Source organism: Vanessa atalanta, chromosome 12, assembly GCF_905147765.1.
Source record: "Vanessa atalanta chromosome 12, ilVanAtal1.2, whole genome shotgun sequence".
In the NCBI taxonomy this organism is placed as follows: domain Eukaryota; kingdom Metazoa; phylum Arthropoda; class Insecta; order Lepidoptera; family Nymphalidae; genus Vanessa; species Vanessa atalanta.
In genome coordinates, this window is record NC_061882.1 from 2,836,144 (window position 1) to 2,850,651 (window position 14,508).

Genomic DNA, 14,508 nt, shown 5'->3' on the forward strand with positions numbered 1-14,508 from the left:
GTAATAATATTTTAGTAATTCAAAATAGTAAATTTTGTATGTTGTTTCCAGCTTTATACAAAAGCTAGTAATCCGATTAGATGCAGACATACACTATAAATAAACCTATAAGACAAGAGGAGATCGTAAAATGGATATTAAATTTACACATACAGTACTAAAGAGATATTTTTTTACGAAATAGTAACGCGGGTGGACTTGTTTGCCACCTGAAGGCAAATGGTCACGACCGCTCATAGAAAACACCGCTGTAAGATGCTCATTCCTACATCACCAATTTGCCCATAGTTACTCACTTACCATTCCAATCGGAACAATACCAAGTGTTGCTGTTTGGTGGCAGAATATCTGATGATTGTGTGGTAACTATCGTAACGGGCTCGCACAAAGCCCTACCACCAAGAAAAAAGGCTTGGCCTTTAATTCATTGTAGTATAGATTTTTTTTAACTATATATTTTTTCGCAATGTCGAGTATTAGATACCCGCATATTATTTATATATTATAATTAAAGTAAATTAAACGAAATAGTAATGGTGGAACAAAAGGTGGGCAGGCTTTCTCTGACAGCCAGTTTACATATTGAAAATATGTACCTAATAATAAAGTAAAATATCAATAGAATCCCATAATAAAAAATATTATGGGAGAAAAGCAGAACTAAGTAGAAACAGAAAGTACCTACTTATTTCGTACAAAATACTTGTAATAACGATTTTTTTTTATATCGTCGTTGCGTCTGCAAAAGTCTCTATGTGTTTTTTTTCTTATTTTTAGATTGTTATGCCATTTTAATCGTTATTTCAATACGCACGTATTGTAAAAACAGTTTCGTGATAACTTAAATAATTTTAAAATTTAGCTATGTGACATTCATATATCGAAAGCTACATAAATTGAAATAACGATTTAAAACGGCATAAGAATCTAAAAATAAGAAAAAAACACATAACGACCTTTGCAGGCGCAACGACGATATTAGGTTTTTTATGAAGCAGATAATCCAGTTTTTAATTCAATTAAGATCCACGTATGCCAGACACTTGGCCATTTTATTTTCTCAGATCCCATGTTATATAGTTTTTTTAATAGATTTAATTTTTTATGTAATTTCATTAACAAAATTGATCTTTCTTTTGTATGTTAATCTTTCTAATGGTGTAACTTACTGCAAATCTATTCAAAATAAATATTGATTATATTTTATAGGGAATAAATTAATCTTGATATGTACATATTTTTAAAAATAGCTTGGTTCTTATTTACCTACCGATATTTTACAAGAATAACATTGGTTCATGATGATAACACTAATTATATTCCATTTAAAATATTTATTGATAAAATATCACTGCGTATTATCACGCCCCACGAAGTCACAGTCCAATGTGACCATTGTGTGCAGAATTGTTTACTCTATTTGTGATATGCGCACGCGCTTGTTGTAACTTATTTATAATTTATTAATTTAATAATAAGTTTAGTTAAAACAATACAACTTATAAAAAAAAATATATAGAAGTGTCATTTTAATTCATTAGTGAAAAGTATTTAAAAACGTTTACAAAGTACTAGAACACCATAATTCGAAAGGAGATAGGATTTGATAATAATAGGCGAATAAACCGTAAATGGGCTAGTGAAATGTAAACAGCTTAGTGAGTTTAAACTAAAAAGCGAATGGTTTTTGTGCAACGCAAGCGAAATAAACTAAGGTAATATTTTCTCATTATAATAAAGTCGACTGATTCTTAATATTTAAAAACGTATTGTAACATCGAGTTTCCACTTAGTCATGTCAAAATGTCGTTATTGATTTTTGTTTGAACTATATAATGCTATTTTTTTTACATTACACTTGGATTAATTATAATTAGCCAAAAAAGTAGTTTAGCTATTACTGTATCTGACATAAATAAAATAAATTATCCACCAGGGACTTATAACAACAACATCCAAAGAAAATAAAATTTACATATGTATATCTCAGACCTTGGTCTATTTTCTTTAAATATGTTTATTTTTTATATTCCTATATTTATTTACTTATCTTTGTATAATGAGACAATAAATATATTAATAGATACATAAAAAAGGGCAAAATTTATAAGTCTTCTAAATCCGTCTGAATTTTATCCGTCTGAATAAAAATATTAAATTAATTTCGTAATAGATATTATTTGTGTTAGAAGTATCAGATATACGATGATAAGTTAGCGTAATCTTGTGGCGTATTCCAAATAAAAAATAATAAGAAAAGGCAATTAGAATTGAATTAAATATATCTAACGACATGAACATCGAAAAAGTTGTATAACAATACCATTAGTATTAAATATTACGTCAATGTAAAATTGTGTTAGGGCTTAATTATAGGCAAGTCCGTCTTACCTAGTCATATATAGAATATCTGATAAGTGGGTAATCATTGATATTCTAGCGTCAAATAGCAATTGGTGTTATGGTGTTCCGGCTTATAGTATAAGTCAGCCAGTCAGCTTAGTTAGCATTGGCGATCTAAGAAATCTCTACTATATTATTATATACACAAGACTGTTTGTTCTCCTTCAACACACATTTCCTAATGATTACGTTTTTACTGCTGACCACGAGATGATTTAAAGGCACACAATTAGTGATTGTCCTCATTTGAAAGCGCTCTTCAAATAAAATTGACGTCCAATTAGAATTTAATCAATTGATAATTTCTCGTTTACTAAAATAAATATATTTACAAGTTACCAAAATAATAAATTGTCGAATTTTATTTTTGACACAAAGTGTTTACGACATTTCGAGTTAGATATAAATTATATCTGACATTAGCCTATATGCTTATCAAAACGTGTTTTACATTTAGATATCACGAGAATGATTGTTTTTATTAAATATATAAACATTTAATTATACACAATATTAAGGAACTTTTATTGATATTTAGTTTTTAGTTATTATACTTTAGCCTCATTCAATCGAAGGAGTAAATATAAAAAACTTAGATTACTTTTCTTTTTCATACGATTTGAAACTACTGTTTCAAACTGTTAGAACTCTGCTATATTATGCAATGGAAACAGTTCTTGACGAAGACTTTATTTATTTATAATACAACGCTATTCCGTTATTTACTTTAATTTTATTTAAAAGTTCCAATAATATATGTATTAGGTCCTTACATATGAAATTGGCGTTTTGTACCGGAGGAATATAAAGTAATTTTATTTTTGTAAAATTTAATAGATTAGTCAAAGTATGCACCGTTGTTATCTATGCACTTTTGACATCTCATAGGTAGTTCATTGTCCCTTTACTAAAAAAAACATGGGAGCGAGAATCAATAAACTCTTTTAAGTCGGTTTGGACTTCCACATCGGAGTTGAATTTTTATCCTTGTAAGAAGTTGTCCAAATTCCGTTGATCTTACGTTGTCGTGAAGCAGCAGTGACCTAGAGTGATTGATCAATCTTGGTTGTTTAGCCGCTAGTTCTTCCTTCATGGTTTGCAGTTGTTGACAATAGATATCTGCCGTAATCGTTTGAACCGATTTTAGAAAGATGTAGTGAACGACACCGGCGCTAATCCACCAAACATTCACAAGTAACTTTTTCTAAGTCAATTTTCGTTTATGGTAGGATTTGGCTGGGTCTTCAGGGTTCAGCCATTGCGACGAGTGTTTCCGATTATCGTACAGTATCCACTTTTCATCTCAAGTTATGATTCGATTTAAATTCCTTTCATTATTGTGTCGGTTGAGCAAAGTAACACGGCAGTCGACGCGTGTTTGCAAATTCGATTCACTCAATTCATGAGGTACCTATCGATCAAGGTTTTTTACTTTCTCGATTTGCTTCAACTAGATTAATACAGTTTTATCACTTACCCAGAAGCCTGCAACTATCTCTGAAGTGCTTTGTGATGGATCCGCTTCCACAATAGCCTTTATTTATTCTTCATTTTCCACTTTGGACTCTTTTGGACTCTTTGAAAGGTCGAAATTTCCAGAACGAAAACGTTAACCAAAGAGTAGACATTTCAGATCAACATGGTCAGTGCGACAAAACGTTAATTTAATATGTAAGGCCCTAATATATCCCGGCCGTATTTGGCCACAGGTGGTTGGGCCTTGAGCTCGTTCCGTTTTGCACCGGAATTTCCGTCTCCTCTCAAAAGTAAACACCTTAGTGCTCACGGTATGCCTCCAAAGTTGCCGGTCTGCTGCCAATGTCACCTATTGTGACGGTTCCCGTTCACAACTTTGTACCGCAGAAACTGACCGCCTTGTTTGCGCTTGCTATTCTGCAGTTCTGAGTAAAAGATACGTTATTTACATTAGATAGGCCGTCGACATTAGTTCGTAGGAGAACTTTTTTCGCGAATCCATAATGAATATTAAAATCGACCAATGATATCGCCTCAATGTCAAAGTTGTTTATTTGTCTTTTCTCCTCTTGTTGTTGAGTTAGGCTACACATATGCTCTATTCCAACCATATAAGGATATAGCACCTCTTAATCGTGCATAATATACCCGATTTATTAGCAAATCGCATGAAATACGTAAATCTAACGTGTGTTTATCTCGATTAGAGTAGACAAGAAAATGTTAATGAACTAATTTTATGAAAACAAAAATAGGATTTTATTTTATGTGTACATGCATGTATATTTTGAAACTTACATGCTACCTGCACTTAAACTTTTCGAATTCATTTAGAATATAAAATATGTATGACCAAGTGCTGTGTGTTGTTTAAATGTTTTTTTTTACTATAATTACTACAACGATAAATGTTTTAAACGCACGAAATAAAAACAAACAGAGATATTTATAGTATTTTTATCGTTTAATAACGAGTATCGAAGTAATTAATTTTTTTTAAATATTTTTAACCGTGAAAGATATTTTTAATAAGATGAGATTTATAAATATTCATACATGTTTACAGAATGTCATCAACATCATCATTCCAAGAAATAGCTTTCAAGGCGGAATTAGACCGGCATGTCGATCCGGAGTGTGAGCACCAGGCGCGCATACTATGTGGAGAGGATCCCACTACGCGTGTTGCCGTTGTTGAAGAGCTAAGAAATATAATATACAGTAATGTTAAACAAATAAGTTTTATTTTACAGTAACAGACACACCGCCACTTCAGTCTTTACTCTTTTACTGCTAGAATATTAAAATTGGATTATCTATCCTACTCTTGCGTTTATAAATGAAAAAAGACAAAACTTTATTGGTTTTATTAACGTAGACCCTCTGGAGTGGTACGTCGGTCTCAAGCATAGACGCCACATAGTTTGTTGAGAAAGCTACACTAGTCAGGAGAAACGCAGACTGGCTATTGCCACTTGATGGTAAGTGGTCATCACTGCCCATAGAGATAAACCCATAAGAAATTTTAACGATTACTTACATCTCCAATGCGCAACCAACCATGAGAACTGAGATGTTATGTCCCTGGTGCCTGTTATACTGACTCACTTATCCTTCAAACCGGAATACAACAATCTTAGTATTGCGGTTTGGTGGTAGATTATATAACGATTGCGACCAGCCAAAAAGTCCCTTTAGATAGTTACTACCTACCCAAACGTGCTTGCACAGAAAACATAATAATATCCGTTGATTAATTCATAAAACAATAATGAACGGTACCCTCAACTCTTTATGAAAATATCATTTTCATAAAATATATTGTATGAATGATTGCCATTAAATATATTTAGTAGGTAATTCCAAATTTTAGTGAACTAATAGTGGACTACTCAAGCTCGCCATAAATTAGTGGCACAATAATTTTATATTTATTATGTACAGCAGCCTAATTTAATCCCTTACATAATAGCCAAACAGAATAATAGAATAATATCCATCTAAGATATACGATTTTCAGCAGATTTTTATTTTTTCCATATTGATAAATCGACTCTAATGTATTATTAAAATGTAACGAATATCATATACATGGAATGTTTATAGAATCGTTATCGTTATCGAAAAACAAAATTTCGAAACAAACGTTTTACATTCTACGTTTTTTGTAGAACGAGGCGAATGCCATCCACCGCGTATGGACGACGCATTTTTACTACGGTTCTTGCGTGCGCGCCACTTTATCCTCGCGCGGGCACATCGCTTGGTATGTTATGTTCCCCTAGTACATATGACTCAGTTGGTTAATCTTGAGCTAATTTTCGATTTAATCAATGTCATTTCAATTTTCATTGGATGACGCGTCTAGTGGTTTAGTTTCTAATCTCTTTTATAATCTAACACATATAATTTTATAAAACGATAATAGATGGCGCTAGTGAATACACTAAGTAGAGATAATTTATATAGCGACCAGTAAAGACTATGTATAGAGTTTACTTAATTCTTTTTTTTTGTGCAATCCTTTTGCAGGCCAACCCCGATCACATATTCTTATTAGCACAATTTTGTTGTATAAAGCTCTATTGTTTTTTTTTAGATGGTGCGCTACTGTAAGTTCCGGGAACAAAATCTACATTTGTGGCGTGACGTGTACTGGTATGGACTCACAAGACTTGGCAATATATTTGAAGGCGTTTTATTTGATAGGCCTGATGTTGGTAGACTTATTATATGCAGATTAGGTTAGTTAGAAATAATATTTTAAGGTTAAATTGATTTCAAATAAACATCGAATTTAATTTAAAAAATAATTAAAAACTGTTCCTTGTATGAAAATTACTTTGATATCTCAGATATGAACCATACCATATTGTTTCTCTATAACAGATCAGTTACTATAATTATCACTAGATGTCGCTCACTCGTAAAAATTCAAGCTATCGTTTGGTTCAGAGTAAAAGTATATAAGATATGAGAGAACTATCAAGTTTATCTCTGGTTTCCCTTCAAAACGTATAAATCTTTCGCCTTTTACTAAAGATTTCCGTGGAGGGGAACACTCAATTGAGTCTAAACCAATTTTTGATGTCCTATATTAATTGTAGGACTTAATTAATTATAAAAATGATTAGAATAAATAGACCAATACATTCACTCTACGCTAAATGTTACAAAACCATTTTTTATTTCTTAGACTTTTCTTCTCTTATAAATGCAGAGGTATTATAATTGTCGTAAAGCCAATCGATTACCGTAAATGTAGCTAAGCAAACAGGTATATTTAAAGTATTTCAACAAAAAAAAATTACATTTAAGTAAATAAGGAGTTATTATAAGTGAAAAAATAAAACAAATAAGGTCGTTAATAATTTTAAACTAATCTTTATAAATAATTACCGGCGTGCATTAGTATGGATGAGTTACACTCATACTTACAAGATGTCTTAGTGTGCGTGAGAATATGAGTAAAGACAGCAAAAAAAAAAAAACAAAAAACATAATTGTTTATTTTATAAGGACGCCGACAACTTAACGTAGAGAGGTGCTTCATGAGGGAATAAGTATAGTATAGTAATAATAAACAGAGACTTGTATCTATTATTTTGAGACCTGTAATTATAAGAGTATCTGCCTCCGCCAAGACGAGCCAAGCGAAGCGCACTACCTACCTTTTAACGAAGCGCTTAGTTTTCTTTTAAACCTTTATAACTTGGGTTTGGATTATACTAGATAAACCAAATTCTCGAGATAGGTTCTCAATACCGGACTTATAAAATAAAAAGATTTGATTGCATAGCCTATATACTTTTGAATTTATCGATATTTAAAAAAACGTGATATCATCACTGACTCACTGGTTATCATCAAAATTCTTAAGGCATTTCCTAATATTCTAAAAAGATGAATTTTGTTATGTAAGCTAACTAGTATTAATACACAAACAAAAATTATAAAACTTATAACTTTTAGCCCCCAACCCATTATACTAAGGGATGGACACTACCACAATTTTGACACAAGAGGTGTAAATTGATATAGAGTCACTATATCAATTCCCTTGTTATTATGAATAATAAAGAAAAACCCAAAAATATACCGTCACAAGTAAATTACAAAAATAAATGAAAATCCGAAACACTTTCATTTAAAATTAACCCAAGACTCGCACTGTCAAAAAGTTATCAAATCTCATGTAGAGCCAGGCTTCTAACTTTATACGCCCTAACTCTATTCTACTTAGTCAAAATATAAAGCTGGGCAGTTTCGAAACATCAAGTTTACCTATAATAGACCAAAAATACTTCTCTATTATTTAATACAACAATATTATGACTATAATATATATATACTTATCACAAAATCACAGTGCAATTTTTGTTGTTGTGTATCAGTTCTGCTAGTCCAGTCATACATTTCAATATATAATATTTAATAAATAAAGCTTAAAAAAGATTAAATTGAAATTGTCAAATAAGATTAAATATGGTTTTTCGCCATCTTGAAGAAAGAGTCTTTCTGCATAAATTTTATCTTCAGATAAAATTAGTATTAATGAATAAAAACAAATTAAGCAAAAACGTAACGCATATGTATATTGAATGAGAATATATTTTTGGGTATTCAACATGTATGTATCAAATACAATACACTCATTGATAACTAGCTTTTGTATAATTATCACTATTGAGTTCTTAGTCCTGTTTAGTTACTATTTACACTATACTGATTATTACCACAGAGTTCCCAGCCATACAACACAGCCTTGTAGCGTTCTGTAAAATTTTATATTACACTTTTTATCAAAGAACTTGACTATGCTAAATTTCATCGAATTTAATAAAAACAAAATTACTAGTTTTTACTAATACGATATATTACTAACAGCTTTAGCTCTGCTCCATTAAATAGGTCTTATTCGCCATTCCAATTCAAATTGTTTTTAATTTTTAATGCAAAACACTTATTGTATATATAGTATTGATATTTAAAAGTAAAATACCCAAAATATTTGACATAAAATATCCAATCTTAAAGTAAATTTAATTAAATTGTATGTAAAATTTTTAATTTCATAAATATTGTATATTTTATTTTAATAAGAAATTATTGACCTTATGTAATATCTCACTAATTCAATAATTTTGGCACACAGATAATTACTTACTTTTTAAATCAGTTAGCATCGACGTTTATTTTGTAAAACAATAACATACCCACACAAATGAATTTCTGATCGAAGTGAGAGACATAAGTTAATTATGTTCCTTGTATGTTACTTTCTTGAGGATTGCGTTTAATAATCTCTTTTACAGAACATGCAACGAATGGGCAGCAGGGAAATAGTCATTAAATATTACTTTTACCAAATGCTCTATGATGAATGATTTATGATGTAGGACTTTGACCTCAAGCTGGGTAGGTGAGGTTATGTTAGTTAGATCATTGACTCGTTTAACTAAGGCAGCGTTTATTATATTATTCTTATGTTAAACTATAATAATATCATATAAAAGCAAACGTACCTTTGTCTGTCTGCCTGTTGCTCTTTCACGGCCAAACCACTGAACTGAGTTACAGTAATTTTTAGTATAAAACAAGCTTGAAGTCCAAGAAAGGACAAAGGCTACTTTTTTATACCTATAATATATGTCCAACTCCTAAAATGCGAGCGAAGCTTCAGGCGAAACCTAATATGTACATAAATAATATACATTTTATTAATAATTGCTGCCAATTTGCATACAATAAATTTGTTTAGAGATTTATTGTTCTGTAAATACGACTTAACAACCTGAAAAAAATTAAATTAAACGGAATATATTACAGGAAAATGGGATCCAGATATTTTGCCCGTGGAAGACCTTATACGGGGATGTCTCCTCTTCTTAGAAGTTGGGATCATGCAGCCAAAGCTACAAGTGTTAGGAGGTACAGCCATGATCGACTGTGATGGCATCGGTATGAAGCACGTACGACAATTAACCCCTTCAATCGCAACACAAGCTATGAACGTTATGGGAGTAAGTATTTCGCCTTTTTGTCTATGATATTATATATTGCAATATTTTAAACAACCATTGGAACATTAAAGAAACATTAGTATCATAGACTAAAAGTAAAGAAAACGAAAGCGTATGCTTCGCAGAGATAACAATAACAAGTAATAAATAAACATCAACACATTTTAAAGAAAATGTTTTCATAAAGATACAGAAAAATCGTTCAAAAATTTAAACAATAAGGGTCACTTTTCACATATGTCTAAAACTACCAAAACAAAAAGGCCATCGTAATATCTTCAAAGTTTAACTCTTTTCTCTAATGGGATCGCAAAAGTTTTTTACTTCGTGCCCTAGTTACGCTACCTCATACATATAGTCAAAGTTATTGTAAAATAGCTGATTAGTCAACTGTACCAAAAAAAATGGCCTGCCAAAACAACCAGTAATAATACTAGAACCGTTGCTACGTTACTACTATCTCAACTATTAAAAATTAGAATAATTTTAACACACTTACTCAGATATAATTCCCATTTATATAAGTCTTATTGACTGCACAAGTTACACCAAAATCAATATATTATAATTTGTGTATAAAATTTAGACGTTAATTTAATGAATTACTTATGGTATACCACTGTCATGAAATACGAGAGTTATACTAGGAAAAATATTATCTGCAGATCACGTTTCCGATCCATCAGCGCGGTGTCCACGTAGTGAATTGCTCACGATTGTTCGAGAAACTCTTCAACGTTTTCAAGAGACTGGCGCCATCGGAAGATATTTGGAAGAAAGTATACTTTCATGGCTATGATTATGACACTTTGCATAGGTGAGCTTTAAATTTAATGACAATGTAACGACGATTCAAGAGTGTTTATAACAGCCTAGAACCTATTTCGTTTAAATTTGGTATGAAATCGGCTAGTTTGTTTATTTTACTTTATTTTTTATCGCAAACTGAATTCCGTTGGCGAAGCAACGGGTTCAGATAGTTAAAACGATTTTAATAAAATCAATACAGAATTTTATTTCTTTAATATATAATTTTAATGAAATATAATGGTTGGTTTTTATTTTTGCTAAACTAAGAGCATGAATGGTTTATAAGATATAAATAGCCTTGGAAAAAAATATTCAAAATATTTTTGAAAGATGCGGCGTTTTCATACTATAATATACGTATAATTTATTTACTTTTAAACTTAATGGATAACAGAAGGAACAATGCAAGTTTAAAATACTTCCTAATAGCATTTCAAGACAATACAATATATAATAGAGATGACATAGTACATATATACAAAAACATGTATAAACGTCATGACTCTTTTTTCCGTAACAAAGTCTAATATTGAACGCACACATATTTATTTTTTTGGTTGTTATTTTTTGTAAATAAATGAAAGAAAAAATAAATGATTAAACAATATGTTAAATATATTTTCAAAGAATATGAATGAAGTGCTGAAAGTTTTCATAAAAAAATTATTTTAATATACTTTATTTTTTATTTTTATTATATTATTTTTCCAACATATTACTATATGATTATATCATAATCTTTAACTATCTCGTTAAAACTGGTATAAAACCCCAAGTCGGGGCAATAAATAATTATAAGGTTATTCTGTCTATAAACTATCAGCAGTTCAGAATCTGGAAGTAGGAAGTCTTTACACTTGCCTATCGCGTAATGTAAATCCAGTGATCCTCCGTTGATTTGATTCACCGTTCCATTACATTATGAGATTGATTGAATAGACGAGTTTTCACCCAACTTGTACACTAAAATATATCTATATATATACACGTATATATGCTAATCTCTCTAAAAGAACACTGGCGTCTTCTTCATCGAAAATAATTATTGTTTATTTAATTTGACAAATGACCTTTATCAATCGACTTATTTTCAGGACTTCCATTGCCATTAATTTATTAATTATTGATCCGATAATTCTTTCCAGATACATTGATCCAGAATGCCTTCCGAAACGATACGGCGGTTGCCGTGAACCAGTTTCACTGAAAGAGTGGTTGACGAAAATTAAATATTACAAAAACAAACAGTTCGATGAAGACTTAAGGTCTTTAGGATATGCTATCGATGAATGAAAAGACTGATGACATTGAAGTTAATATTGAAATAGGAAATAAATAGTTTACCAACTTCAGGTGCCAATCGGAAACGACCCAAGTCATATTAAAACGGCCCACACTATAAAAAAGGTATCTTTATTCTTAGTTTAAAATTAGTCGTTGCAAGAAAGTTTTATATTTTTGTATATCCTTGTTTTTTTGGATTTATATTTAAGAATAACTGCAAGTATACATCATGTTATGTGTATATTGATGAACCGTTGTAAATATATAATGTATATAATATACAGGTGTGTTTTATTTTCTAAATAAATACAGTTGAATAATTCGAATTTCAAATTACCTCATTCAATATAGAAGTATGACCTTTTGTTTAACTGCCCTGAACTCAAGTGAACAGGCAAAAAATTTTATTTTAATTGTTCAAATGCGAGATTATTTTCATTATACTTATGCTATATCATGTAATTAAAAAATTACATTATTTTTCAAATCTTTTAACCATCTTAACCTGATATATTAATATAACTACAATTTTGTTTATGTTTAAATAATTTGTTCAATAGGCAACTGGTGCTTGTTTTTGTTAGTGTAGCATTTTTTTTTAATTAGCTATTGTTTGAAATTAACGCAATAAATTAATTAGAGAAAAAAATTATGATGTTGTTCATTTAGGAACAAAAATTAAAAAACAATTCTAAATAATGATATAACATAACTCCTTAGCAAAAAATATAGAAAATTATTTTAACATAAAAATTCAATCGTTATGAAATGTTAAAGAGTACAGAGGCAGGTTTTGGGTTTAAACCTCGTACCATGAGTTTTTATTTTCAGTAATTCTGTGCTTCGGCTTAAACCCACAGGCCAAAGGATTAACATGCTTTCTGTGCCTCAGAAAATACGTTAGTTCTTTACCCTGCGCCTAACCTCTTTGGGATCGTATCAAATCGCTATCACATCAGTATACGAAAATAAAGTAATAAAAAGCAGCTTGCAGCAGTTGTGCACACGCTGGTGCTCTATAATATCTCCTTCACAGATTACTTAGCTTCGTGATTGGTTCACATGTTCAAAATATACATACAAACATGGCTGAAGCGCTGTAAACAATTAAACATAATATAAATAAATAATATAGACCACCCAATAGAAATATTTCAATTTGATTAAGCGCTTTATTCTGTTAACGATCAATGTGTAATAGTATTCTATAATAAACGTGAACTAGGTGAGCTCTTACGCAACGACTGCAACTAGTTGCAGCTCGATGATGCAACGTTATCTTGATAAGATGAATCGGTTTAATGCAAGTAATTTTACATTAACATACATTGCTCGTGCAGTTCATTTGTATACATTGCTCTGTTGTTAATTTTTGACTGACCGAATATCACATAACGCTGGAAGTAAAGTCGACTCGAGTAGTGGAATTTCACTCACTGGAACCCCTAATTGGAAAGGACTCAATATTTTTACATATAAATCCGCTTCCCTCTGCGCTAGTGGTACACACAGAGCTGACCATGGTAGAGAAAGTGATTAGTCCCACCACTATCGTTTTTCTCTTCATATGTACTAGCTATTCTCTCACTCTCACAGTCAGATTAACTGTCAATCTGACAAGAACAGAGATAAATCAAACTCAAACATAGAAGCATAACACAGTCCCTTTACTAATTTCAGGGTACTAAGAATTCCGCGACAAAAACAATACATAATTTTTTTCAATTTATTTGACTCGGGATTTGAGCCCCTTGTAAACGTGCCTCAGAATGTTCAGACCAAATAACGAAGAAGAAGATAATATTCACAGAAGTTAATTTATTATATTACAGATGATATATTAGTCGCTGTCAATGATAGAATTTACTAATCTCGTCTTTAAAAAGACTTCTGTCACAGAGGCAGTTCTTGAAGAAGACATATCGCTAAAAAGCGATCTGATCATATAAAATATAAACTTAACCTTTTTAATATTACGACATAAAATACAATGAATTAATAGTATCAATAATATATAAACATTTAATAGAGCCGCATTAATTGTTTAAACATTTGCAATATATATACAACAGATAAAGATAAAAATTTGACCGTTTGATTATAATTACGAATGACCAAAAACAAATCGAATTTCTAAATACACAACTAACTCTTCTGAAGGCTTTAAAATGGTCTCTTGGTATAGCGATTGTGACAAGTCACTTTTAAGTCGCTTTCACGGATCATTTTTCATATCCGATTCTCGATTGGGTAACCGCCATAACAGTTTTAGTGTGATGCGAAAGTAGATTGTATTAATAATCTATGTGAGGTATATCTGTGTGAGGGTGTGTGTGTGGCATTGGTAGACATGTCTGTTCATTGTGACGTTAAATGTATTATATTTTCACCTACATTTTAGATTGGGAAGATATTTTTAACAATGATATGTGTTTATGAATAACCTAATATTCATATCTTCCAGTTAGATATAAAGCCTGTTTTAGGAATGAGAACGGCAATAACCCAAGGG

General features: G+C 30.8%; 1 protein-coding gene and 1 non-coding gene across 2 annotated transcripts; both read left to right on the forward strand.

Moving 5' to 3' along the window:
* Nucleotides 1–1,428: 1,428 nt before the first annotated feature.
* LOC125067667 (clavesin-1-like) lies at nucleotides 1,429–12,275 on the forward strand. Its single transcript, XM_047676373.1, has 7 exons — nucleotides 1,429–1,715; nucleotides 4,946–5,100; nucleotides 6,051–6,145; nucleotides 6,479–6,623; nucleotides 9,709–9,902; nucleotides 10,568–10,719; nucleotides 11,858–12,275. Exons 1-7 carry the CDS (start codon nucleotides 1,681–1,683, stop codon nucleotides 12,003–12,005), a joined length of 924 nt encoding a protein of 307 aa, XP_047532329.1. The 5' UTR covers nucleotides 1,429–1,680; the 3' UTR covers nucleotides 12,006–12,275.
* On the forward strand, nucleotides 6,872–6,989 carry LOC125067980. The gene has a single exon (XR_007119754.1). It is a non-coding gene; the product is annotated as a U5 spliceosomal RNA (small nuclear RNA).
* Nucleotides 12,276–14,508: the final 2,233 nt, after the last annotated feature.